This window comes from Vidua macroura, chromosome 16, assembly GCF_024509145.1.
Source record: "Vidua macroura isolate BioBank_ID:100142 chromosome 16, ASM2450914v1, whole genome shotgun sequence".
In the NCBI taxonomy this organism is placed as follows: Eukaryota; Metazoa; Chordata; class Aves; order Passeriformes; family Viduidae; genus Vidua; species Vidua macroura.
In genome coordinates this window covers 4326082-4352740 of record NC_071586.1, presented here as the reverse complement: position 1 = coordinate 4352740, position 26659 = coordinate 4326082, and the positions used below count along the sequence as shown (strand labels likewise).

At 39.4% G+C, this 26659-nt stretch overlaps 1 protein-coding gene across 4 annotated transcripts in view; it reads right to left on the bottom strand.

Moving 5' to 3' along the window:
• Positions 1-26659, bottom strand: part of RBFOX1 (RNA binding fox-1 homolog 1) — a 1011377-nt gene that overhangs the window by 359752 nt on the left and 624966 nt on the right. For all 4 annotated transcript variants that reach the window (XM_053991708.1, XM_053991709.1, XM_053991720.1 and 1 more), the window contains one exon: positions 3821-3862. In XM_053991708.1, the coding sequence (XP_053847683.1) occupies positions 3821-3862 (42 nt within the window). The remainder of the gene's footprint in view (positions 1-3820; positions 3863-26659) is intronic.

The window sequence follows — 26659 nt, the reverse complement described above, 5'->3', positions numbered from 1 at the left end:
GGAAAGTTGGGTAAAGCTCTGGAAGCTTTAAGTTAGCCTGTACATTTAAGTCATGTCCTTAGGCTGTGATAAAAAAGTACCACCCCAGGTTCAAGTCAGACCAGCAAGGAAGGTTCAGTGGGAACAGCAGACAGACTTCTGAGCTGTCACTGCCCTTATTTATAGCTTTCTGTACTCCAAATAATCTCTACTTGGGGCTCATATCCCAATTTTCTTCACAGCCTTAAATAACCTGGACCACGCATGTTTCCAAGTCTGTTTTTCAGACTGAAATATAAGCAGAAAAGCGCTTTTAAATGATTTTGAGCAAGCTGTGAGTTCTGTGTCTTTGCAGGGCATTTCTAATGCATCAGAATGCCAACCACACACAGCCACTCATGAGCAGCAAGGGGCAACAGGAGAGAGTCAGAGAGGAGGAGAGGGTGTCACTGTCCAAAAAGAGATTTATAAACCAGGACTGGATAACACAAAACACAATGAAGGGGAATCAGGAGGATCATTATTTTCTTTAAAGGAAATACTGATGAAGCACAGTGTGTGCAGGGAGGTAGGGAGAGCAATACTGATGAATCAATTTGCCTTTAAAAATACACTTTTTTTTTAGTATAACTTGATTTAAGTGACACCAGATTAGAAAGCAAAAAGGCATTAGGAAACACAAAAATAATTATTGTTCAAGGCAGCACATTGTAATGAAAAGCACTGCCAAGAGAAAGTAAATCTTGAAAAATGGCATTGATGCTTTAATTTTTAAAATCAAATGGAAATGCACCAAAGTTAGGTTATGTTATTTTTCCAAATGGGATAAAAAAAAACTCAACCAGCCTTGATAGAGATAAAATTCCCATACTTTTTGTATACTTTCTCATTTAAATCATTCAGGTAAAGACATTAATGTTTACCTAGGGACTGTACCAGGTTAGCAGGGCAAATAAGTTACACACTTGTGGCTGCGGTGAAGTTCAAATATTGAGTAGAAAAGGGTCAAAATACAAAGGCTTCCTTAATTATTAAGATTATCATTCATTATAAATATAACATATAATGGCCAGAGGCTCTAATATGAATGAGTTTAATTCCTCTAAATGCTTTATTCCAGAACAGTGACATTCTGCTTTGCATTTAGAATTTACAAGGCAATGAAACAGATAAGAGGTGAGAAATGTCTGAGGAAACTATTTTAGTCAGACTTGGATATTTCTTACTATAGCCACACAATTGATGCCTTAAGTGTTAGCTTTCATATTTTCCAGATTCTGTACTGCCTTGGTGTGTGAGTCTGAACTTCACATAAAGTGTCAGCAGTTCTCCTCACAGCTCAGGCACACAAAACAATCCTTTTCCAGCCCCAGAACCAAGGACAGCACTGCAGCTTCAGGCCCAAAAAGTGCAAACAACAGGGAATGGAGGAGAGGAAATCTGGGAGGATGGGACTGCACAACCTGGAGCTGGAACTGGACAATTAACTCCAATGTGGAAATGAACCAAAACTTATAAAACGTGAAAACTCGTGACCCAGAGTCCATCTTGGGCAGTGCCACAGCCAGGCTCTTGTGCTGCCCAAGGTGTATCCTGTGAAGGGCTTTTAATAAATCCCAACTTTATTCCTTTAACTCTGTCAAGCCTCTGTTCTAGGTAGCCTCTCAAGGCATCATAATGACAAATTATTTATTTACACTATTATGCTTTTAACAAGCCTTTCTTTTGAAACTTTTTTTATGACTTTAGACTAAGGAATCACTAGAGAACAAAAAAGGAGAGTGGCAGACATTTTCATCTTAGACTTAGCAAGGAAGTGGGAGATATTCTGTCTTTTTTTATTGTATTATTAGATGACCTAACAATAATCTGGTTTACTTGGTTTAACAAACAACAGGATGTTGGCATTTTGTTGTTTTAATCCTGTTTCCAATTCTTTCAGCTGGGATGAAGCACCACGTTTTGTGAAGAGACTGCCTCACATCCAAGTACTCATGGCAGGTCAAAAACCCCAAAAGAAAATACTGTAGGCCTGCAAAACCCGATTCAGGCAATGAAACATTTCTTTAACAGCACTGCTCAGTTATGGAGCCAACCTAAAAGTGGCAGAATGGTCAAGTGACACCCTCATAATGCTCAAAGTGCAACATGTCCACACAGTACATTTAAATTTCAGTGTGACCTTTAGTCACAGCAGATAAGCTGTGAAAGCCATGAGGGATCTCTGGGAAAGGAGCAGAATTTACACCAGAAACTATGTTTAGTGTAACAGGAACATCAGAGGAGTTGTGGAAGAAGATGTAGCTAAATTTGGTAGGTTACAGACATGGTTTTGTCTTCAGGTGTCACGTTTTGCCATGACACAAAGGCATCCTAAGCACTGAGCTCATTGTTAGACATAAATGTGTAATACTCAAATAGAAAGATACATGAAAGTTTCACTGCACCACATCTTATCCACTGCTTTAAAAAAGCACATAAATTTACTTGAAGAAAGAGCTCGTTGCCTCCTCACTAAAAAACCAATATTTTCCTTCATTCAAGGGACAAAATAAAAACAATAAAAAGAAATGAAAACTTTCTTTGTTCTCAAGGCACTGCTACCTCTTGGAAAGCTTGTCCTTCAGGTACTACTGTGATATTTTAGCTTTGACAGCTGCTCTGTTGAGACATGACTACTGATAAAACAAAGCTTTGTCACTCCAGCTCCAGTACAGTGCAATGCAGTCACATGTCAGCAAGAAAAGAATTGAGGACAATATGTGATGCATTGTTCTTGCATAACTTGTTTACCAAAAATCCCATTACAAGTGTGGTGAGGACCAGCTGAAGCATCTAGGTATGTTGATGGAGTTAATCTAAAGAATGGCTGGATGGACAAGAACACTGCACAATGTACTTTAAGACAAGTATATTCTTTATACTTGCAAGTCATGCAGGCACTGCTGATGCTTAGTAAACAAACAAACAAATAAAAAACTGCTTTGTCTATTTCCAACAATATTTTTGTTTGTATAGAAAGTTACCCTTCCTTCAGGCCTGCCTCTCCCTCTCTACTTGCATGTGGGATTTCAAATAAATACTCATCATGTGCTATCAATAAATGTAGGTTTATTAAGCAACACTCAGATGACCAAAAAGCTTTTGGTTGGTTGGGTTTTTGTGGTTTTTTTTTTTCTTTTAGTTAATGAAGGCTCTTATATTTTCCCAAACAAATACTAGAATCAATCAAGAAATATTGCAATGGAAAAGCATCTTCAGGGATCTGTAGCATTTAAAGGCAGCAGAGACTAAGAACTGTTTAACACAATCACTCTAATACAGGAAAAGGGGAAAACTGGAGAGGTCAGCAGCCTGGGCTCAGGAACTCCATCTCCTTCCAGACTGTACACAACCAACAGACACACTGAAATAACAGCCCCTCACAGCCCTGCCACTGGTTCCTCTCTGAAAGTTCACAGTATAAAACTCCCAGGATCACCTCTTCTTGCTGAAACAATCTCAGAGTGGAGCAAGTCTGGGAAGCACAGTGACCTGTGGCACTGCTGGAGCTGCACATGGAGCACAGGAGGAGCTCACTGAGTGTCAGGGGTCCCATGAAGAGGCAAAGATTTTTACTGAAGATTTTTACTGCCAAATCTCACCACAAAACCCCTGTATCTATCTGTCTAGCTCTTTTATACTGAAAGATGTACAACATTTACAAACAAGCAACAAATGAACTAAATATATTCCTCTTAAATTAAGTAATTCCTTAAGTAATTAAGTGATCTGTCAATAACACAGACTAAATTCTGCTTATGTTTTAAAGAAACAACATTTTGCATATCACTGCACTTACCCTTAGCTGTTCTCTTTCACAACTCATCTGTTGTTTTGAACTCTATAAGGGAAGAAAAAAATGCCAAAATAACTTTGAAAGTATAACATTCTTGCCACAACAAAGCTGTTAATCTATTTTACACATATAAATATTGGAAATGCAGCCATTTTTCTAAAGACAATATTGTCCTGTGCATCCATACAGAATCATTATTGCAAAAAATATTTTTTTTCAACTTATATTTTAAATTTACAAAGGTCAAAATTAAATTAACACCAGTACCCATAACAAAACTGAAGTAGAAAAGAATCTTGTTTAGATTTTAAACACCTGGTTGGCAGTCCAGTTCAGGAGGAAGCTTTCCTCCTTTTTGTATCTTATCTCAAGTCTGTTGTATTTGTGAATATCCCAATGCTTTGATATATGATAAACTCACAGCACAGCTCAGGAATAAAGATACAGAAGCTTCAAATAAGTGCTAAAACACTTTCCTATGAAAACATCCAGCTCTAATCCAGTGTAAAAGTCACTCTGAAGATTATTTGATTCCACAGCAATATTTTTTTTTTTCCATACTACTGTTTGTGCTCTGCCAGATTTACAAGAAACACTGCTCAGAGTGTGAGAGCTGCTGGCTCTCACTCCCTGTGACAGTGGACACGGGGCAGTGGCAGTGGCAGCACAACCTGGGACATCCCAACTCTGCCAGAAGGAAGAGGCTCCTCCAGGAAGAGGTCTGGAACAACAACTGCCCTGAAACACCCGTTCCCAGCCTGCTTCCCAGCCCCCAGGTGTCCAAGTCACTCTGGAACCAAACCTTCAAGGCTTTGCTCAGCAAGGCATTCGGGGGTTGATTTGTCCATGTGGAGAGAGGGGTTTTTGTGTCTGCTTGGGTTTTGTTTTGGTTTTCTTAAAAAATCATTTTAGAATCATTTTAGAATCATTAGGGAGGATAATTAGCCTTGAAAGTGTCATCACTGTCAGTTCTGTCATTAGTGTAGATGGCAAACAATCCATAAAACATGAAATTGGTTGCAATGTTTCTGAGGATATCTTCAAAGGTTTGGAATACACTCCTCACTGCTTTGTACTTAGAAGCAGTTAAAACACCAACCAATACCCATTTGTAGAAGATATTTTTACTCTGTAGTGATAATGAAAATGGCAACTTCTCAGTCAAAGTTAGGTAACTACAAAGAAAATAAAACTGCCTGGTTTTCATCACAGAAGGAGTCCTAAAAAGTACATTACAGGCTTAACCTTCTACTTGTATTGCAGAAGTTTTACAACAGAGTCCCTCTGAAAATACAAACCTAACAGAAACAAATGCTCTTTGAAGTTCCCAGCAGGAAACAAAAAAGTAAAGGAATTCAGCACAAGTCTAATTACAATTCCCCTAAGGAGTCAAATTAAGTACAGCTGAAATGACTGTCACTTGTAGACTAACAATTCCACTTTTCAAAGTTCATGGCTTTACACCATTTCTGAGTCACTTTAAGGTTATATTAGTCCACATTTCAAGTGTGCTTGCATAAGTCTCAAGAGTTAATTTCAGATGTGAATTCCACATGAACCTCTTTACCTTGATTAAAAATAAATAGAATGGAATATTTCAGGTGTAGGAAGGGACCTACACTGATCATCTAGTCAAAGTCAGAAATGAGTTTGGGTTGTTTTGTTCAGGGTCTTTTTTTATTATTTAGTTTTTCTGTGTTAAGAGATTTTAACCTCTGGTGGTGGGATGGAGGGAGGAGATTTGGAATGCAAGAAGGGTGAAATTTCTAAGATAACAAGAAAAAAGTGTTTCAAATAATCAGAGTGGATCAAGGGCTATAGTTCTTGACTATTTAAGCAGATAGTTAATTTTGTGTTTTAGTTAGGAGCTATTTGCTACTGTAATTTGAAACATAAAATACCTAACATCTCAGACCTAACATCTCAGAAAAATTGTATTTAGGATGGGAAAGAAGCGTTTATGAACGGTGGGAGAATGCAACAGAGAGGCAAAGAGTAAGTGAATAAGAAGATGATCACATCTTAACATCCAACTGCTCCTCCGTATCTGGCAGCACAACCAACAGAAGAAAAATATCAAGTTACTTTAAAACAAACAGCTTTCAGGTGAATGTGAGAACACTGTTTTAAATTATTGTTTGATTCAATCACCTGCATGATGCTCAGTTTACTCTGAAAGGAAAAAAAAAACAGCAGGGGGACAGGACACACCAATTCCCTTGGTTCAAAGTTCAGCAAATGGTTGATTCTAAACTGTGCTTTAGCTACAACACCAAAATCCATTTCAGAGCTGGCTTCCCTCAGAGTGAGCATCCACCTAGACAGCTCCCTCATCACCCTTCTTCTGAGGAGCTTTCCAGAAAAAAAGCAGCAAGGCTTAGTGATAAGGCATCATTAGGATGAGATTAAAAGGAAAAAAAAAAGGGAAAAAAAAAAAGAAAAAAAAAATCAAATTTACCTTAATGAAAAAAAAAAATCACAGTTTAAACACAGATGCCATCTGCCTGTCTGGCCCTCTATTTGTCTGATCAAGTTTATTAAAATACATCTGGGAAAGGCTCATTTGAACATAAGCATTTCTTTGAGCATTTCACCAGTGCCAAATTTGCTCTCTCATTTTGTCTTTTTTGTTATCTGTGCCAGTTTAAGAGAAACATCCTGGCAGTACTGAGCACTTAAGGGAAAACATAAATAATGCATTTACAATATGTAAACCTGTACAGATAAATGAGAAAAACTGAAAGCCATAACATATTTAATTAATGATCAAGAGAGCCTAGAAGCAAACCTTGTGCACATCCTGCAATTTTAAATACATTGCTTCTCAATCCTAAATTTACTTTGTTATGGCTCTAGCTTCAACCACATGCAATTAACTATTTATTTATTTTAGCATAAGACTGGTCAGTATGTTGAGTGTCATTGTGTCAAGCTCTCACATACTATGAGTTTAGTGGTAGAATGCCTAAAAGATTAATTCCCTTTAAAGGATTTTATCAAGGAAAGACTTAGAAAAAAACTACAGGCTCCTTTCTAGGACTAAAACTTATAGCAGTTTTGAAGACATTCGTGCTGTCAGGCTCCATCATTTTAAACCAAAAAAAGACCCTTTGGAAATACTGTGCAATCTGCTGATGTCAATCCCCAGTGAGTCCAGGACTAGAATGGGGAAGTCTGTTTTGTTTTCTTTAAGTAACAGGTGGGAGACTGAATATCTGCTAAATATATTCATCAGTTATCCTCTCTTCATAGGGACACGCAGGCCCTGGCCCTGAGGAAAATGGGACCATCTCTGCATGAATGAACAGACTGAGAGAACAGCATTACTGCAGATGTTAAGGAACACCAACAGACCACCTGGGACAGGTTTTTTGCTGTCAAGTGTGTTAAGTGTAATTTTAAAGAAAGGGCTTAGGTGATTGGGAAAAGAGAACAACAGGAGGGCAATAAGGTTATTTACAGAAAGTGTCTGCCTGAATGTTAAAGAACATTTCTGTAGCAGTTCAACATTCCCAAGTATTGGTTTTACATTTTCAAATTCAAAATGTTTTCAGGATTGAGGTTATTTGAAACAGAGCACAGACCCAGTGGCTGAAAAATAATAGGTGAACATCTAATGTCTTTTATCTTCTAGATATTTTACCATAACTAAACATGTGTAGTAAATGAAACGCCCCCTGATACTGCTGCCTTTCTTCCTACACCTCAAAAAGGACAGTGCAAATAGGATTACTATAATTTCAACAATTTGCCTGTTTTGATTATTACAGTGAGTACCCCCACAGGAACTGTGGAGCTTGAGAGCCACGTGAGCAAGGCTTGGCACTGAGCAGCCACAGGGCCTTCCCCAGGACCCACCTCCCAGCTGGTGACTGCTCACCATCTGATTGAGAAACCATCTCTCTGCTCATTCATACAACGATTAAACAGCTGAAATCAAAGCAGAGATTGTCCTCTCACAGTTGTAGCAGTTATGTTTCACCAGGCACTGAGAGACAGTCCATACCATTTCATACTGTCTGCAAAATCCATCTGCCAGTGCTTTCTCTCATTAGACACTCATCTGACCGGAAAAGTCTTCTGTCAAAAATTAAATGCTTGGGTTTGTTCCTTGCCACGTTACACAAAAAGGCTGTGCTACACAAGGACACACACCATGCACTGCTGTATTTCATTTGCAGTCACTTCACTGCATCCTTTTATTACTTATTAGTGTTCATTATCTCATTGCCCCACAGAATTCAGAAGAAATAATACTCCAACTTATTTAATACGTGGAAAGAGGGTAGGCTTGTACATAAATGTGTAAATAATATTGTGTATTAATCTAAAACTGCCTCTCAGCACTACATGTGAAACCCCAAAACACAAATGAAGAAACAACATCCATCCCAAGAGCTCACAATGCCGCAAAGTAGAGCCCAAGGTGCTCAAACATAGAGGACTCATTAAAAATACCAGTAACTGCATAAATATACAGGATGAAATGAACTGGAAATCGCGATTTCAGAGTCTTTGGTAGTCACTTACAGCAACATCTAGAAGCTTTCAAACATAATATCACTATTTCTTCCTCAAGGAGTAACTAGTATTGTCCATTTCCACTACAAGATGCCTACATTTTCATGGACTATCTCCTGAAAGCCCGCAGATGTTGGGAACAGTCTAACGAGGTGATAATGTGCTGACAACCCACAGACTTTGTGTTCCATTGTGTTTCTAACACAAAGGGGTACAGAATGTATATGTCTATGCATATGCAAATGCATTCCAGAACAGAGAGCTTCGGGTTTCTCTTGGCTAGGTATGTGTGTTTGCATGCACAGAATTTTAATTTCCTGGGGTTTTATTACCACCATCAGTTATTGTGCTCCAGCAGAGGCTGGAGGGACTGATTTATTCTCCAATGCCCTTGGCTGGGTATTGTATATCGACTGGTGCTGCTGTCATAAATATATTTGGGTGAAGAACTGTCTCCAATTCCGTGGGTAATACTAAGCAGAGTTAAGGTTTCAAGTGTCACATACAAGTGGGTTTATTTCTACTGGAAGAAGCAGGCAATTATTATGGCCCATTGAGCTCAGATTAAGCATTTCCATCAAAAAAAAAAAAAAAAAAAAGAAAAAAAAAAAAAAGAAAAAAAAGCCTAGTGCTACAATCCTTGTAAAGCTGTAAATGCAAATGGGGACCATCTCATCATCCATAAAAAATAATCTATAGTTTTATAGGCTTTTCTCACTCTCCTTTTCTTATTGCCCTCAAATCAGCAACATATTCCAAGCAGGATCATTTTATTGATACAAGGAAAAGTAAAAAATCTCCAAAAATAAAAGAAAAACACTTTTAAAGATTTTTACATTAAAACAGTTTGTAGGCAATTATTTCCTTCTGCAAAATGGCTCCTTTAACTAACTGAGAAGACTTAAAGTCCAATTTCCACCTTTCCTTAGCTGCATGATAAGATATGTTTCTTCATCAAGATTTTCTGTATTGCTTGAACATCACAGTTACCTAAAACAGGGGGTTAGGGTTTTTCTTTTTTTTTTTTTTTTTGCTTTAATTTTTGGTTTCTTTGTATTTTAACAGCCTTAGCTGTATGCCCAAAGCATGCTGCAGATCACAGAGACAGAGATGTGACCAAATTTGCCTCTGGCTCCTTGAAAGTATTCAAGAAAACTTGAGGTGCTGCAGCATAGCCTGGAAGTTCTTCCTTTTCCAACATCCCCGTGAGTAAAACCCCTGCAGGATGGCACAAGAGCAGCCAGCACTGCAGCTTTCCCTGTGCTCACATCCTGTGACACAGTTAGTTCTCTGTTTTTCAAACATCGTTTGGGAGCTGTGGGTCTTTGCCATGACCTTGTGAAAAGTGTGGTGCAGACCAGGACAGTGCTGGGTTTAATTTGGGTCCACACTCTCTGGATGACCAACCTTGGACATTAAGGATCTGGAAACTACCTTACACAGGACTTAAATATAAATTAGGAAAATGGTCTTGAAGAAAATATCTTTCACAAGTACCATTCCAGAGGAACGCCTGTGTGGGGAAAACCTCAAGATGAAATTCTGGATGTGCACTCTGCATGGAGCAATCCCATGAGAAACTTGAGCTATGGTTAGTATTCAAATATGAACTCCTTTTACACATAAAGGACCGGCCACAGTGCATTTAATTTCCCTGCATAACCCAGAAAATATTATACAGAATAATCTGAAGGCAAAGGCAATGCAGTACAAAGAATAAATGGACACTGTGAAAAATATAATTAAAAATACTGTGATGCTAAAGCAGCAAGCAGTATAGAATTAAAGTTTGTTACCTTTAATGCCAAAGCAAGCCTGGCATATTACAGGTATTACCCTACTCACTGCAGCACAAACAGTTCTTGTTTCATAAGCATATCATTATCACAAGAATTTACTCTTGTAAAATCTTGCACCTTTGGGGAAAAGGGTTTTAAGTTACTTTCCATAAAGACTCTGCAGAAAAAAAATGCAGATAATGGTATGAATACCAATTAAGTGATAAACTCTGAAGCTAGTGTAAATATAGAATGAAGAAATTTGAGACACTAATTAGTATCTGAGTATCAGGTAGTGCTGAATTCTGAGGGTCGGTATTACCCAAACAAGGCAATGTATCTGATGTGCTGCATAATGAGTTTTCTGAAGTACAGATCATGGACAGAGATGACAACTAAAAACTATAGGCCAAGAACATATGGTAAAATGAAAACAGGCTTTAAGTAAAAAACTCCACTTTACATAGAATTTTTTCTAGATAATTACTACTAGTCTCTTAAGGTGGCAGTTATTCCAGCTGCAGGTAAGGACTCAGAAAGACCCTTCAAGGCAGAGGAGAGAACAGCAGCCTGACAATGAGGATATCACTGGAGACAGGAATGGATTTCCAGACAATTACCAAAGCCAGCTTTGTTACAAATTGCTCCCGCAGACACGGCCTGTGTGCTATCAGCAAACATCTGCAAGCCTACTCACTGTGCTCCTGTGCTGATAAAAATAAGCCAAGTTCTCACAGTCACCCATGCTTGACAAATTACAAAAAACCCAAAACAGCTTTTATCTGGCAGATCCACATTATTGGCTGGAGAGGTCATTACAGAAAGAACTGGTCTGAGAAACCAGATATTGCCAGGTCAGCAAGAAGCCAATGAGCTGACAGATATCCAGACTTTCATTTGTGCCCTTCCTCAGAGTTACTCCTTTTCCAATTAAAACATTAATCTTCAGAGTGTCATAAAGTGAAAGGCTATGTGTGTGTGTATGGGTGCATTTATATATGTAAAATAGTAGATTTTATATGAAGTGATCCAAAGCATACTAAATGGTCATTCTGCAGTATTAACCTCATAGATCAATCATCAGCAAATTGTTTTCTTTATTCAGGTGCAGATGAAAAAAGAAAAACCTCAGAATGTTTCATATCAACAATTATTTCTATACAAGGAGTGTTTTTAAACTGATAATTAATAGCATCCTATTATAGTGTAATTTAGTTGGTTAATCAAGCTATTGATTTTTTTTCCTTTGTTTTTGGTTTGGGTTTTGTTTCTTTATAGACACAGATACAGCCATGTACTTTATATACATATTCTTGTCAGTAAAATTTGAATGCAAAAAAGAGGTGAAGACCATGAAGTGCATTAAAATTACAGTCTGTTCTCATCTATCACTCTACCTAAAACTTGACATTTTGGTGGATAACTTCATTACTTATGGAACACATACATGCTGCTTATCTCTAGCTCTTGGAAGAGAATTTCAAGGATGTGAATGCAAGATGAAAGTTGGTCATTAGTATCCACACACATTTGCAGTAGGACAATAGGGGTAATTTAGGTCATGAATGACATTAGATACCTTTCTGTTTTGCACTGGAAATGCAGTGCTAGGTTCTGTGCTTGCACCCACAAATCAAAACACTAGTGTTGTGCTCTTTGCCACACTTACCAGGGTTTTTTTGCTATGAATCTTCTGAGAGAAGCAGAGGTTGCCTTTGCTACACTAATTTATCAAGCTGTGGGCTCTGCAGGTGAGATTCTTTCCCCAAAGCACAGCAAAGATGTGTAGGAATTATGCTTTTGTGAAGCTTAGAAAGGTAACTTCACACCCTGTGTGTGATGCTCAGTAAATACACCCAAAATCAGGAGTGTGTTTTCTTTGGCTTTAAATCAATTAGTCCCAGAGGGTAAAACATGTCTGTCCCCTGCACTGGACACTGTTCTTACCCTCACAGCACGAGCCCCACCTGGCTCTGCATCAAGGCTCACTCCCCCTCTCCATCCCACAGCTCCTCTGGCCATTTCTGGGAGTGCAAGAAGCTTGAATCAGCAGAAAGAGGAGGCAGAAATTTAATGAGCTCTAGGACCAAGCCTGCCATAAGGAGATTTTTACATAGTTTTTTACACCTCAGATAATGTTCCTCAGTGGAACTGTAGGTTGTACAAGCAGGCAGAATGTTTAGCTCTCAGAGCCACAAACCAATCACTTTGGAAAGCTGTTGATACTCACTCATACCCCATGCAAAAAAACCCTGGTTTGGTTCTGATTTGTACTGTAAATCTTACTTCCCAGAGGCAGTGCTTTGCCCTTGCTTACAGCAAGAGAATTGAAGAGGCACTCTATTGAAATGAGTAGCTTAGATTTTGTGATTTAAAGAAGAGTAAAACTCTTCTGGCAGTCATCTGAAGAATAAATCCTGTTCCTTGCATTTACAAAATTGCTCATAGATTCACTGTGTCTCAGAGTATTCCAGAGATGTGGCAAGAGTATTCCAAGATGTGCAAGTATTCTCAGAGTATTCCAAGATGTGCAAATGCTGCTGGTGCTTACACCCAAGGATCATTATGTAACAACTTGCAAGAACATTCCTGGTTCATGATACCAGTAAGAAATCACAGATGTAATTTTGGACTAGATAACCTTTAAAGATCCCCTACAACCCAATGTATTCTATGATTCAAAATAAGCAATACAAGCAAAGCCAGTAAAGCACTGATGCCTTAAGATTTTAATTTTTATATTTTTCAAATCCTATACTGCACTAGCGCTCGGCTCTGAACTCCATACAAATTGTAGTTAACTGTCTTCACATTTTGGTCAGACAAAACAATCCCTCTGGGCCTGTGATCCAAGGACACACCACAGCCTCAGGCCCCAAAAAGTAGAAACAAAAGTGAGTTGGGGGGCAGCAAACTGGGGGTAAATGACTTCATTACCTGAAGCTGTAATTGGAGGATTAACCCCTGATGTGTCAATGGACCAAATTTATAATTGTGGGAAAAACTTGTGCCCATTGTCCATCCTGGGTGCAGCCTCTGGGAGGCTCCTGGCTCCCCAAGGTGTTGGAAGCTTTTAATAAATACCTGTTTTTATTCTCTTAATCTTGACCAGCCTCTGCTCCAGGTGGCCCCTCCAAGGCATCAGCAGAGGCCATGCAGTGTGAGCAGCCACACCCACGATGCAATTGCTCTCATCCAGCACTGCTGGCCAGGGTGACCACACGTGAGCAAGGCTGTCCCTCACCCGGTCCCACATCAGAACTGCACAGGTATGGTTTACACCTTCTTCACTTATGGCCACACACTGAGCTGAAGTGACTCTGCATACCCTTGCTCAAGTTAAGAACCGCACCTTGAAGGAATTGCTTTCTGAATGACCCAAATTCTTTTCCTTCCTGGGGAGATGCACCTTGCAGACCTTGGCAGTATTTAACTGACCTCCCCATTTGCCCATGGCTACCAAATGAAACAGCTCGTGACAAAGCCAGCGTTTCTTGGAGTCTGCAGCATTGGCATCCTGAGAGGAAAGTGTTTTATTCTGCACAATAGCCACAGCCAATAACTGCACAGGCAAGGAAGGGCAGAGTACCTTAATCTCCTCTCCTAAACAGCTTAACTAACTATAGAAGATGCAGTGCCTTGCATTCAATAACTACTCAGTGCTTTGACTTGTTCCAGGAACATATTACAGAGACCGTCAATAAACTTTAATTAGCAATGTATTTTTAGTGGCACTGCTACAGCTTGCTGCAATGAAACATTTCTCCCAAGAATTTCTAAAGCTTTCCTAAAAGAAACCTTGACACTTAATAATGAAAGACATTTAGAGATTGTCATATAAAAACATCCATTAGGGCACTGTATTCTTCTCACTCAGACCTGGTAAGGTTACCTTGAACATGTAAGTCTCATTTAAAGTAGTCTACTTTTCTGTTAAGAAAATGAGCAATCACTGGCAAAAATCAGGTGCAGCTGACACAATTAAACACTTTCTTTCACCTTTTAAAGAGACCACAGCAATGGCCTTACTGTCCTAAAAATAGCAAAGGAGAGGGAAACATTTAAAACTTGTGTGTGTGTGCACCTGCATGCACAGCCAGGCTCATTTTGCAAACAAAATGTCACGTTCTTCAATGACCTCCAGGATAACAAGCTTGAAACTGTAGCTTCAAACCTGTTTTGTGTCTATACCTTTTGACATAATTGCAATGGCATGTTGCATGTCATCCTCATGCATGAAAGTGCTGCTCCCAACACCTCTACAAAACTTTGTGATGAGCTATGATGAGGTGAAGTAAATTGTGACCTGAAACCCTGTCCCTTGAGAAGGCAGAGAGAAATCTTTTACTGTATAAACATGAAAAATCTAAATATCACCTCTTTTTGTAATAAATACAGCCTCTTTTCTTCACATAACTATACATGTCTTCACTTCTCTGCCACAGCTGGGCCTGGAATGAAAGTCATCAAGGACAAAGAATCCATCTACAAGTTTTATCACATTTATCTACAGCCCTATATACAACAGACATGGAGAGGGGCAGAGAGAAGCATCTCTTTTACCTGCATGTGTGTCTGTGTGTTTCCATTACAGGAGGGAACAAACCCAGCCATATTAATGACTCATTCCAACATCACAATGCACATGATTGATAGAACACTGCACACACTGTTCAGAAGGAAACTTCACCTTCATTTGCACGCAGGCAACACTCCCAGTGTGGGGCCCCAGCCTGTGGTTCAATACACCACAGCTCTAGCCTCAAGCAAGGTGTTATTTACTTTCTGCTTTTCATTCATCTCCAATGTTTGGAACAATCCTGTGCTGTTTTTACACCTGAATTTCTAGAACTTCCTACACTAAACTTTGCAATGAGATAAACGTGCAATGCTACAAAGAGTATTTTGATCTGCGCATTATTTCTTTCTGTCCTCCCTTTTCCTCCCAGAAATGCTGTATTGACATACATGAAGAAGCAAAGTGACACCAAGGCCCTGAGGTGAGTCCCACACCTGCAGGAGTGTGCACATTACCTGAGAGATGTTGGGTCAAGCTGCTCAAACTCAAACCCACCCCTTGCTCAGCCAACTTGCTGTGACCCCAAACAACTCCTCTCACTGATGCAGGAATAACAAAATACCAGTGGAAATCATTTGGAGCTCCTCAAAGCTCTGATGTAGGTGGCCCTTGGGGAGAACAGTGAACAGGAGAACTGCAAAGAGCAGGACCAGTGCTATGCAGTTCTGTGTGGTTATTCAGATTAATCACAGTCTAGTCCAGTGGACCCAAGGTCCAAACAAACTCATTATTTTTAAGCTAGGGAGTCTTCAGGTGTGCCACATTTTTGAGCCTGGGATTAGTTTATGAGACAAAACGATTTTTAGTGCTATGATGCAGAAGCCATTCTAGTCTGCTAACTACCTGAAACACCAAGATCAATTTTGAGAGTAAAACATCAATTACCTCACTTACTGAGACAGGATAAGCAGCAATTAAAAGGGTAGGGAATGCTGCTGTGCATGAGGTTACTTGTCTGGTGTTTCAGTATATCACAGCAATTGTTTTGATTTCTAATTGTGTCTAGAGACTGGAATTCAGGCCCTTTACACCTCAGCGTGCGTATTCTGAGACAGGGGTGTCTCACTGCTTAGATAAAAACTCCTGATGTGTCTCAAGCAGGCACACACAATTACAAATAACAATTAATTTCCATTGTGAAATGATACTTTTGCTTAAGAATTATGACCTGGGCTCAGCTACACTGTAATACCCATCACAGACAAATAAGTATAAACGATGGCATTTCTGGTATTTAACACCCACCTTTACATTAAGAAATAAATCCTGCAGGAACTGAGAACCTCTAGAGAAAACACAGCCTTTGTCTTGCATCTGCTGCATGACAGGAAGGTCTCTCAAGTTTGGAAGTTTAGGAAGGCCATGGGATATTCCTGAAAGCCTGGAAAGGACAAGCAAATGTCCAACACAGGAGGGACAGAAAGAACTGCTGTTTCCTCATGCCAAGCAGCACTGACAAACTGGACACAGGTCAGAGAGCTTCACAGAGGTCCAGAGACAGCAAAATCTTATTTAAGTGAGCAAACAAGCAGCTGAACAGGTATCCCTCCATACCTAGAGCTGGATACAAACCCTGTGATGGAGACAGCCCTTCATCAGATTTGCCAGATCATCAAAAGCAATGGAAAGCTCTGCAGGGATGTTCTGCTCGGTAATGCCCTGACAGTTTCTCTAAACTCCTCCAGCTGCTGAGCTGCTGCTGGGGTGGGTTTTTCAGGGACCTGAGCTGTCCAAGCAATCCAGGCACCTGACTCAGGTTCCCAGAACCTGCAGCAGCCAATTGCCACTGCACAGTGAGAGAGCTGGAGATCCCAAGTCACAGAGATTCAGTGGCTCTAAAGCATCCACATGGTCAAGCTCTTTAAATAAAGCTCCATTTTTAAAAATGTAAAAAAAAAAAATCCTCCCATTCTGAATAAAGACAAAAATCCATTCTACAACATCAGACTTTCCACAAATTGGTTATTTTTTTTTCTTCTTTTTTTTTTTTTTTTCTTTTTTCCCTTTTCCCCAGTCTGACCTCTCACTGTACCTCTGCCTGGTTGTTGGTGAAGATAAAGACCTCTTGTAAAAATGGGAAACCTCCTTCTAGGCTGTACCCTTGGCAAGTGTGCAGCAGTGTGACAGGTTACAGATGCAGACTGGCAAGAGAGCCACACTTCTTGCTCAGTGCATGCTGCCCATGCTAGGAAGGAGCAATAATTCATTAAAATGACTGCACAGCATTCTTTACTAAATAAAGCCAGACTAAAAATACATCATGGAGATGTCTTGTTGGTTGTTTTATTTATTTTTTTTTCCCCAAAGCCTTTCATTTGATTCCTGAAACACTGTAATTCATATGTGTACATTTAGCAACCTGGAGACTTGGGATTAATAACACTGCAAAGAAGGGGAAAAAGCCACCAAGCAACTTTCCCCTGTCCAAATCTGAAAGGTATCAATCATGAGAATTCTTTCTACCTAAAGGGAATTAAAAAATCCCTTGATTATATAAAAACAACAATTTGTGAGCATCTATTAAACAGATTTCTTTTCTTTTCCTGCATATTTTATAGTGGCTCTCAGTGCTGCTCAATTCCTGGAGCTGAATCTCCTGAGTAAGCACTATTTGACCATATCTTAGAGAGTGTGTGTGTGTGGTTTGCATTCTAAGGCTAGGGCCAACATTGATTTTATTTCCTCTTCATATTTTATAGTTATTAGACTGCAACAAATTTTTCCTAAGTCAAGTATGGATTTAAATATGGAAGCCAAGAAGGAAAGGTACTGCATTCTGTACTATGCCATAAATTTAGTATATTTGTGATTTTTTTAAATTAATTTTTTTACTGTTAGAGGGAGATGACTGTGTGCTTAGTTTATGTAGCAGCTCCTCTGGAAAGCCAAGGGAGACTCTGAAGCACTGGAAACAGCCATGGAGTGCTGGTCTGGCCTCACCTTGCACCTCACCAGTTTTCTTCTCCTTGCTTTACATGGAACAGTGTTGCCACCATCTGTCTTTAGGAGAAAAGAAACTGAAAACACACAGAGAAAAACCCAAAACCAAACCAAACCAATTCCAAAACCAAACCTACCGAGAAAGAAAGAAAGAAAAAAGGGGAAATGTTTTTCTCAAAGCAAGTCAAGAGCATAAGTGAAATGGGAGACAGGGGTGTGGGAAAGGATTGATGTCCATAGGGTTTATAATAGAAAATGGATTGAGTGAAACACAGCAAAAAGCAAGAAGGAGTTTGTCTGCATTTTGCATAGCTTTGCTATCATTATCTAAATATCCATCTCCATGAGAAATAAGACAAACTTGGCATTTCACACGGATGACAGTGGGGAAGGAAGACAAGTCACTTTTGGTTTTATTTGATAGTTCTGAACTAATTATATAAGAAATATGGCTATAATCACTCCTTTTTGAGAAGAAAATAAGTTCAGTGGCTATCTAGGTATTAGAAAAAAAATCGTAAAGGTTTCATACATTCTTGTGGTACATGTCATGTTCCAGCTTCAGTAATGTGGAATGTCTGGGGCCCAGAGAACAAGAGAAGAATTCTTCATTACCAGGTTATATAAAATCCCTCTCTGATGTCTGGAATTATTTTCTAAAAATGAAAAAGAATACTGCCGTCCATTTTCACTGCATTTTACTCCTTGTAGTGCTCAATAACTGAGTTTCAAAACCCATTTCTCCTCTGTCATTCAGAAGCAAGGAGGAGCACGTGAATAGTGATTGCCAGAGAGGTGAGAAATTCCCCTTCCTGTGAGCCTTGCCAGTCAGCTCTTACTAAGCTGAACAACCCCACACAGGATCAGGATAGCACAGACTAAATCTTCCTAAAAGCAGTGAACAGTCTCCTGAATGGACTGCTGGCACCCTGTCCCTTCCAACAGGAACTGAGCCGATTTTAGGTTTAATATCAAGCACTGTGTTCCAGCAGAGCTGCAGTCCATTTCAGCCTGGCACCAAGGGCTTGAAGCGAGGTCTTTCCTCCCCTAATGAGCACTCTCAGCTCACACATCCCAGGGCAGTCAGAGCTCCTCAGTCCATCCCCAGAGCAGCACCAAACCCACAGCAGCTCATGCCAACTCCCCTCCCTGCTCCGGCAGCCCTCAGCTGAGAAATGCCACATGCATGGCTCCAATGAGATGGAAAAAAAGAGCACAGAACATTTCAAATATTAATGCATTATTGCTGACAAGCTTGACACGATGTTCTGGCATTTACAGGTGTCAAAAAGCTGATATTCTTCCCCTGTGACTGCCAGTAAAATATAGCCACGTATATGCTGCAATATGGTATTATCATGCACAACACCAGTGGAAAAAGATCTCTTAACCACCTATGTTTAGGTCTAAGGGCATCCCATAATACAAATGAATAGTGCAAAACCCCACAGATATGTAGCAAAGTGTATTGAGCTTAAGAATCAGGCCCTGTTTCAACATGAGAGCAATTCTGCTGTTAAATACCAAAAAAACTGGACCACCAGTCAACAACCCTTCCCAGTGGTACCCAGCTGTACCTGACACTTGGCCTCAGCTGTGAAAGAAACAAGCAGGATGCCAGCAGAACTGAGGATCACCATGATGACTTTTATTGCTCTGGAAATATTTAAAAATAAATGATAAATAAAAGCCAACCCTTTCTTTTTTTACCTTGCAGGAGTCTGTATTTAAGAGACAAATGTGGCAAATCATAGGAGGGGAAAAAAGAGGGAACATTCTGCTTTCCTTTAATATCTAGATCATGTTAATTGATCCCAGTAGAGTCCCTCATTGCCAGACTACTGCAATTAGCTCACCGATTTCTGTATTTGTATGATCCTGCTTCTGCTAATTACAGATGAAACAATCCTTTGGAGGAGGTTAAAATTCCCCTCTCTTTTCCTGGGGAAAAGCATTAACACCTTTTCAAATACTTGCAAGTTTGTAAGACCTTCCAGGGTCACCATTTGCATTATAAGTTTTAGTTCAAGAGTACAACTTAGAAATTAGCAAAGGCAATGACACTGAGCAAGGCACATAGAGGCAGCAGCACCTTGTCACTGCAGTTCCATGGAACAACCAGATTCCCTGGAAAAAGCATGGTTCCTCACCTGCCCAGTCCTATCTGCCATGAACTCAGTTTTAGCTGTTTGTGAAAAAAGAAAAGTAAGGGGAAAAAACCAAAACACCACCATAAAACCCACAAAAAACCTTAAAAAGTGTGTGACAGAGGCCCTAAGATACTTCATTGCAGGTACCACAAACAATCACAGAATCCCAGAATGGTTTGGGTGGGAAGGGACCTCAAAGATCACCCAGTGCCACCCCTGTCATGGCAGGGACACCTTCCACTGTCCCAGGCTGCTCCAAGGCCCAGTGTCCAACCTGGCCTTGGGCAGTGCCAGGGATCCAGGGGCAGCCACAGCTGCTCTGGGCACCCTGTGCTGGGGCTGCCCACCCTCCCAGGGAACAATTTCTTTCTAAAATCCAACCTAGCTCTGCCCTCTGACTGTTTGAAGCCATTCCTGCTTGTGCTGTCCCTGTTCAGGACTGTCTGTGAGGATTTACAGACACCTATGGAATGATGTTAAACTGCTGACAGCCAAGTTGAGCATTTACAGAAGTTCCGCTGTTTTGAGGATACCATGTTGTAAATTCACAGATGACTCGTGGCATCTAACAACTTATATGAGAGAAAAAAAAAATTAAAAAAAAACCATTGCTGGAGTCAGTTTGTTTGGAGCAATGCCTTCAGGCTATTCATTACTACTTCAGTCTTAACAAAGTGTCTTCATTTTGCATAATATTGAGGTGTTTTGCGTTTTTGCCTCAAATAACCGCAGTAATCTCAAAGAGAGGAGGGAAAATATCTGAACCCTTTCACTTAGACTTTACAGAATTATTCATAGCAGCTTGCAAGTCTACTGGGATTATTCAAAACTTGAAAAGAAACCCAATATTTCTATTCTAATATTGCATGTACAGCTCTCCAGCAATTATAAAACACACTGCTCAGTACTTTCTTTAACATAGGCTGGCTTGAAATTAATAGTTCTGGAAAGAAGTAAGTAGATCTCATTTACTGCTGGAACACAACTTGAATACAGTTTTCATGTATTAAAATTATTCCCTGGTGGCTAAAAGGAATGAGCAAAGTCTCAGAGAAGGCAAGGGTTTGTTCCACAGCAATTAGCTACCATCACAGAGTCTGAAGTTGCCTTCTCTTTATTAGTACTCCTATGATGGGAGGTTAAAGTGAACTGTTAACACTTCACACAATCAAAAATAGGTTTAGAAAATACACACTCTACCAGGCCACTCCTCACAGACAGAGATGCTGTTAGCACCCAAGATGGTGGTATTACATTCACAACTTGGTCAACTTATATTTTGGTTACACTTCAGTATTTTTAAAGGAAAAAAACCCTGAAGAACATGAATTTTATTTTCTACTTGCAAAGAAACAGAAAGATGCAGTCTTTGTTGTCAGCTCACTTAACCAGCCTGAAAACCATTTCAGGCTTATTGATCACTTATTAATTTAGTATTTAATTAATTTTTTCTATTGAAAACAAACACTCTGGAATACTCAGATCCTGTAGGATAAATAATCTCCTTAATTTCATCCCTGCATTCACATTGTAACAATGGTAGGAGTCTTGTTTGTTTTGTCCCCACAGGTATGATCAACATTAGGGGAGGAAGAAGAAAAGCCCCCCACAAACACTGGCTGATCATCTCCCCACAACAGTAAGAAAATGACACTGCACTGAAAGGGAAACAGAAGATGTGAGCTGCAGCCTTGAAGTGCTGGCTTGTCTACAGCAGGGCATTAGGCTGAGGTGGCAGGACAATTCCTGCTCACACGTGCCCAGCTGGATGCTCCAGCAAGGCATGCAGAGCTCCTAATCTCTCACAACAGTTGTTACCAGCACTCGAACAGGAACAGGAATATTTTAGTTTGCTTGCTAGTTGCTTAAGTAGTTGTCTCCAAGCTTCTCTGCCTCAATAAAGGAAAAGGTGAAAAAAAAGGAGAAAAAAAAAGGAAAAGATAAAAAAAGCAGAAAAAAAAAAAGGAGGGAAAAAAAAAAGAAAAGATAAAAAAAGGAGAAAAAAAAAGAAACAAAAGGGGGGGGAAGAAACAAAAGGGAAAAGAAAAACAAAAGGGGAAAAAAAAGAAACAAAAGGGGGAAAAAGAAACAAAAGGGGGAAAAAAAGAAACAAAGGGGGCAAAAAAAGAAACAAAAGGGAAAAAAAAAGAAACAAAAGGGGGTGAAGAAACAAAAGGGGGGGAAAAGAAACAAAAGGGGGGGAAAAGAAACAAAAGGGGGCGAAAACATAAAAACAGAGAAAAAAATCCCAGCAATAACAACAAAGTGATTTTGTTCATGAAAATTCCTCTACATTTGCATGTAGAAATAAAGCCAGGTTCTACTGAAGAGTCTCAAGTTTTCAAGAACTTGAAGAATTTCAAGTGTCAAAACCTCAGTCCAATTTATGCACAAACACTTGTGTCTGAAAAGTGGCACATTTCTACAGCTGAAACATTAAAATCCTCATCCAGAACTGGAAGTAAAGCAGCCAGTGATTTGCAGAAGGCAAACAGATGGGTTCAGGTGCTTCCCCAGTGGGAGGCAGCCATCCATTTCCCCTGGGATTGCCCAAAGCCCACAAACAACAGCCCTTGGACACCCTGAATGCTGAGCAGCTCCAAGATCTTCATTTATCCCCTCTGACAAAAACAAATTATTGAGAAATTCTGCTGACAAAGGATAAGGTGAAAAAGCCAGTCACGGCTCCTCTGCAGCTCCCAGTGGGCCTTTCCAAGCACAGCAGGAAGAACCCAGTGCCCCAGGGAGATGCAGGAGAGCAGGACACACCTTCCTTGAACAGCCACTGCCAAGGGGGTCCTGCATGGACCCTGCAGCCTCCTGACATCCTCCACACAAAGCTGGGCCTAAAGGGTCAAGCCAACAGCAAAGTCGTGTCAAAATGACAATGAGCAGGCTCATAGAGAGAAACTTCATGATAAAAATTAATTTAAAAATTAAATCAGTTTAAAAGTAATAGTAGAGAAGTCAACACTTTAATAAGAACTGAAAGACTTAGTTCTTAATGTGACAGATGCTGTATTTTGGAAGGGATTCAGGTTGGTTTTATAAGAAGCAGATGACCAATGCCTCTAAACTGTAGCCACAGGTCTGGTTGTACTTATATTAACAAAAATCCATTCTTCCTCCAATCAACCCTTAACACTGACCAGACTGAAATTAGTAACCATAGGCAAACATGGGCAGAAGTTAACTAAATTTGAATTCTCCACAGGTCTGTTGGAAGTATTATTTTTCCCATCAGGTCTTTAGGCCTTTCAAAAACCAAAGTGAATTGCAGCACAGGTGGCTGGTGGCTCACAACCCAGCAATGGTCCTTTCTCCTCGTGGCCAACAGCGGTGGCCAGTGTTCAAACGACCACAGTTAACTGGAGATCTCGCACACATCTTAATATGCATAGTTGGCTTTGATTAAAGACACGGTTTCACATGAATTTAAGGATTACCTTTTGCAAGCCAGCCAAGTTGCAGTGTTTGAGTGCCACTTAACGTGGTGTTTAATCAGGAAAACGACTGCGGCGCTGCCCGATGAGGCTGCCTCCACTGCTGCCTGCTCAATTTTTCCCCATAATTGCAGGATATACTTTATTGAGACAGGGGCCCAAGCAGTGGAATTCCAATATGCTATCCATCAGGTTCTCCATTATTGGATTAGCTGGATGTGGCATCATTACCGCTGCACTTTCATGCCTATCATTGATCGTGGCGTTCCTTCTATTTCACAATTAATGCAAGTCAGCTGGATTGATCAATCTTCTGATGAGTTTGAGCCACAGTCAATATATTCTTATGGCTCTGTGCTACTGATCTGTATGTTTTATAGCTGTGCCTAAGGATTTGTCATTCTGGCTACACATTTTCTTGGTGGTTTTTTTTTTTTAATTTTTCTTTAGATACTCCTGCTCCCACCTTGCTGCCTAAACCACAAAGTGCTTATGAATGACTCACGTCGCATGAAAAAAAGAGGGGGTAACTAAATTCATCACTGGAAAGAATTTGCTTTAAAAAAAAAAAAAATAAGTCACATTCTTGAGCTGGCTCAGCAGCAGCCAGTCTGAAAGCTGAATGCTGAAAACACTGAGCTTCCAAGGAATTGCAGAGATTTCATACGAGTGCAAGAACTTTCATTCCTTGCTTACACTGACAGCAGGTTTGTGAAATGTGAGGATATGTTAACAACTTGATTGTTAATGTCTTTCTAACACCGTGATAGCTCTAATTGCTTTTTAAACCTTACTCTTCTTTCAGAGGATAAAGAAGTGTGCAGGATAACCTCTTGACACTGAGAGGGAGAATGAAATGAAGGGGCATTAGTAAAAACAGTGAACCACAAAATTTGCTTAACACCATTCTTCTGCTAACCCTGTGTCACAAACTTTGCTATCCATTTTTGAAAATTTTCTTTACAGAAGAGAATGTAGTTACTGTCTTTTCTAATAAAAGACAGATTATACATAAAAGTACAGTAATATACTTCTGAATATTCTTTGCAAATGTATCTTTTGTCTCCCTGCTACATACCCAGATCAATGCCTATACTTTTTAATGTCCATAAAAATAATGTGATTTCAAAAAAAAAAAAAAGAGAAAAAAACCCAGCAAACCAGAAAAACCCAAACAAAAAGTGACCAAACACAAACTAAAGTAAACTAACCTGAATCTTGAAAGAGCAATGATAATGCTGCTTCACTGTTACAGTTCCATTTCCATCCATCTACATCCCAGCCTGATGTCCATTATAAGAAGCCTCAATTAACAGAAGACACCGAATTTAAATATAAGAAAATGAACTGAAAGTTGGACAAAGAGTAAAGTACCTTAATTAATACATTCAAATTAGAGTTTGGACTTTCTGGACTGGTTTCCATACACAATGCCCTCATTAAATGAAGAATAATTGGTTTTTTTCATCACTCTCATCTGGTTGCCAATGCCAGGACTGGTAAGAAGTACAAGGTATTAGCAGTGACAATTAAAGCGCAATTTTGTGATAGTGATGCCACATTTTTAAATACCTTGTTTTGTCTTGCAAAATCTAGACCTATGGATAAAAGCCATTTATAACTGAAGTCTTTTTACAATTTATTTAAATTCAAAAAGCAAAACAACCCCTGAACCATTTTTTCTCTAAGTCCTGAAAATACCACCAGCATAGGAAGAAAAAGAAACATACTATCTGACAGGTGGAAATGCTCTGTTAAATATAGAATGAGTTTTATTCAAAGCAAGTAATGTGTTCCTCTTAAACATCCTGGCTTTGAAGACAGCAGGCATTTCACATTGTCCATACATAATTCAGTCCCACTGAAAGGCCTCCACCTAAAGGATTTTCCATTACATTCCTAGGCAATTTGGAATAGAAAAGACAAAACTTGTGCCTTAAACAGGGATAATATAATACATCGAGCTGTTACAGAGCTTTCAAGAGCACTTTGAAAACCAAGGAGCAGCCCTTTCCCACCAGGGCCAGGCAGACGAGGATCACTGCTGGAATCACTGGTTTTCTCCATCTGGAATAACATGAACCAAGAAACATGCCAAATCATCTGAAGTCTATTTAAGTCTTCAATTAGTTCATGAATCTATATTTAGGCTGCCTACATATATGGCCTGGATTTGGAAATGCAGAGAACAGCAAATCTTAGCAAATCACTGTACCTAAAAGTGCTCACATCTTTCAGGAATCAGGCCATTATATTTAGATGCCTAATTATGGGTACGAGATTTGAACAAACTTAGCCTAGAGAATTTTAGCCTAAATAGGTGCATATGACATCACAAAGGTTTTGAAGTTGCTCTGAGATATGATACACCATGGCAGAGAGCTCATATTCATGTAAAAGTGAAAAAAACCCCATCTGGTAATTATAAATATATTACAATTTAATATATTGGGCATTTATGGAGGAAAAAAATCCCTATTTTATTTCTGTTAAAAAGACTACAGTATTTCAGGTGCAAAGGGAAACAAATTAACATTCTATTTAATCTTGTTACCAGAAGATACAAGCTAAGCTCAGAAAGTTTTCTGTTTCAGGAAAGTTGGCATTGAGGTATCAAATAAAGACTACTCTAAAAATAAGGTAATAATTATTCTTAGTGTGCGAATAATTTTTAATTTATCAGATATTTGGGGTTTTATTTTATATCACACCATATTTCAAAGGATATTGGAAAGCAATCCCAACTCTTGCAACTAAAAGATTGATAATGAATTTTTAAATTGTAACTACAAGTCCACTCTTAGAGGAATTTTTTTTTTTTTTTGTTTTGTTTTGCTTTTGCTGTATTATCAAGAGGGAATCATCTGTTTTCATTTTTTTTTCCTATATAGTCACCAAATGACTCAGTCTGCTGCGAAATATGGATACTAAAATATTTTGGTTCTGACACTGGTGTAGCCTGTTGGAGCCTCATCAGACTTTCAAACAGAATCTTCTGCTTTTCTGAACTGATTCCCTGTCTAAGAAGTGATGGCTACACTTTGACCTGATGGTTCTGCAGAGATCCCTGCAGCTTTGCTCCCACAGAAAACTCAACTTGATAAAAACTCTCCATGAGCACCAGGGGAGGCTGAGCCCAACTCCTCCCACAGACACAAAAATCACTGAGGTCAGGTGGGCTCTAAAAACAGAGCAGGAATGCAAAACTGGTGTGTCTTTCTCTGCTGCTGTCTGTATTTTTGCGGATCACTAATGCAAATGTATTTATGGTCTCAGGAACTTAACAAGAAAAAAAAAAAGTCAAACAGAATACTGAATTTTTAATATTGCTGTGATTTACCCTGTTTGGGATGTGTTTGCCCAGTAAAACAGGGAAAAGCACCAGGAATTTAGATGGATGTGAATTCAAAGTAATTTCCAGGAAATGTTGC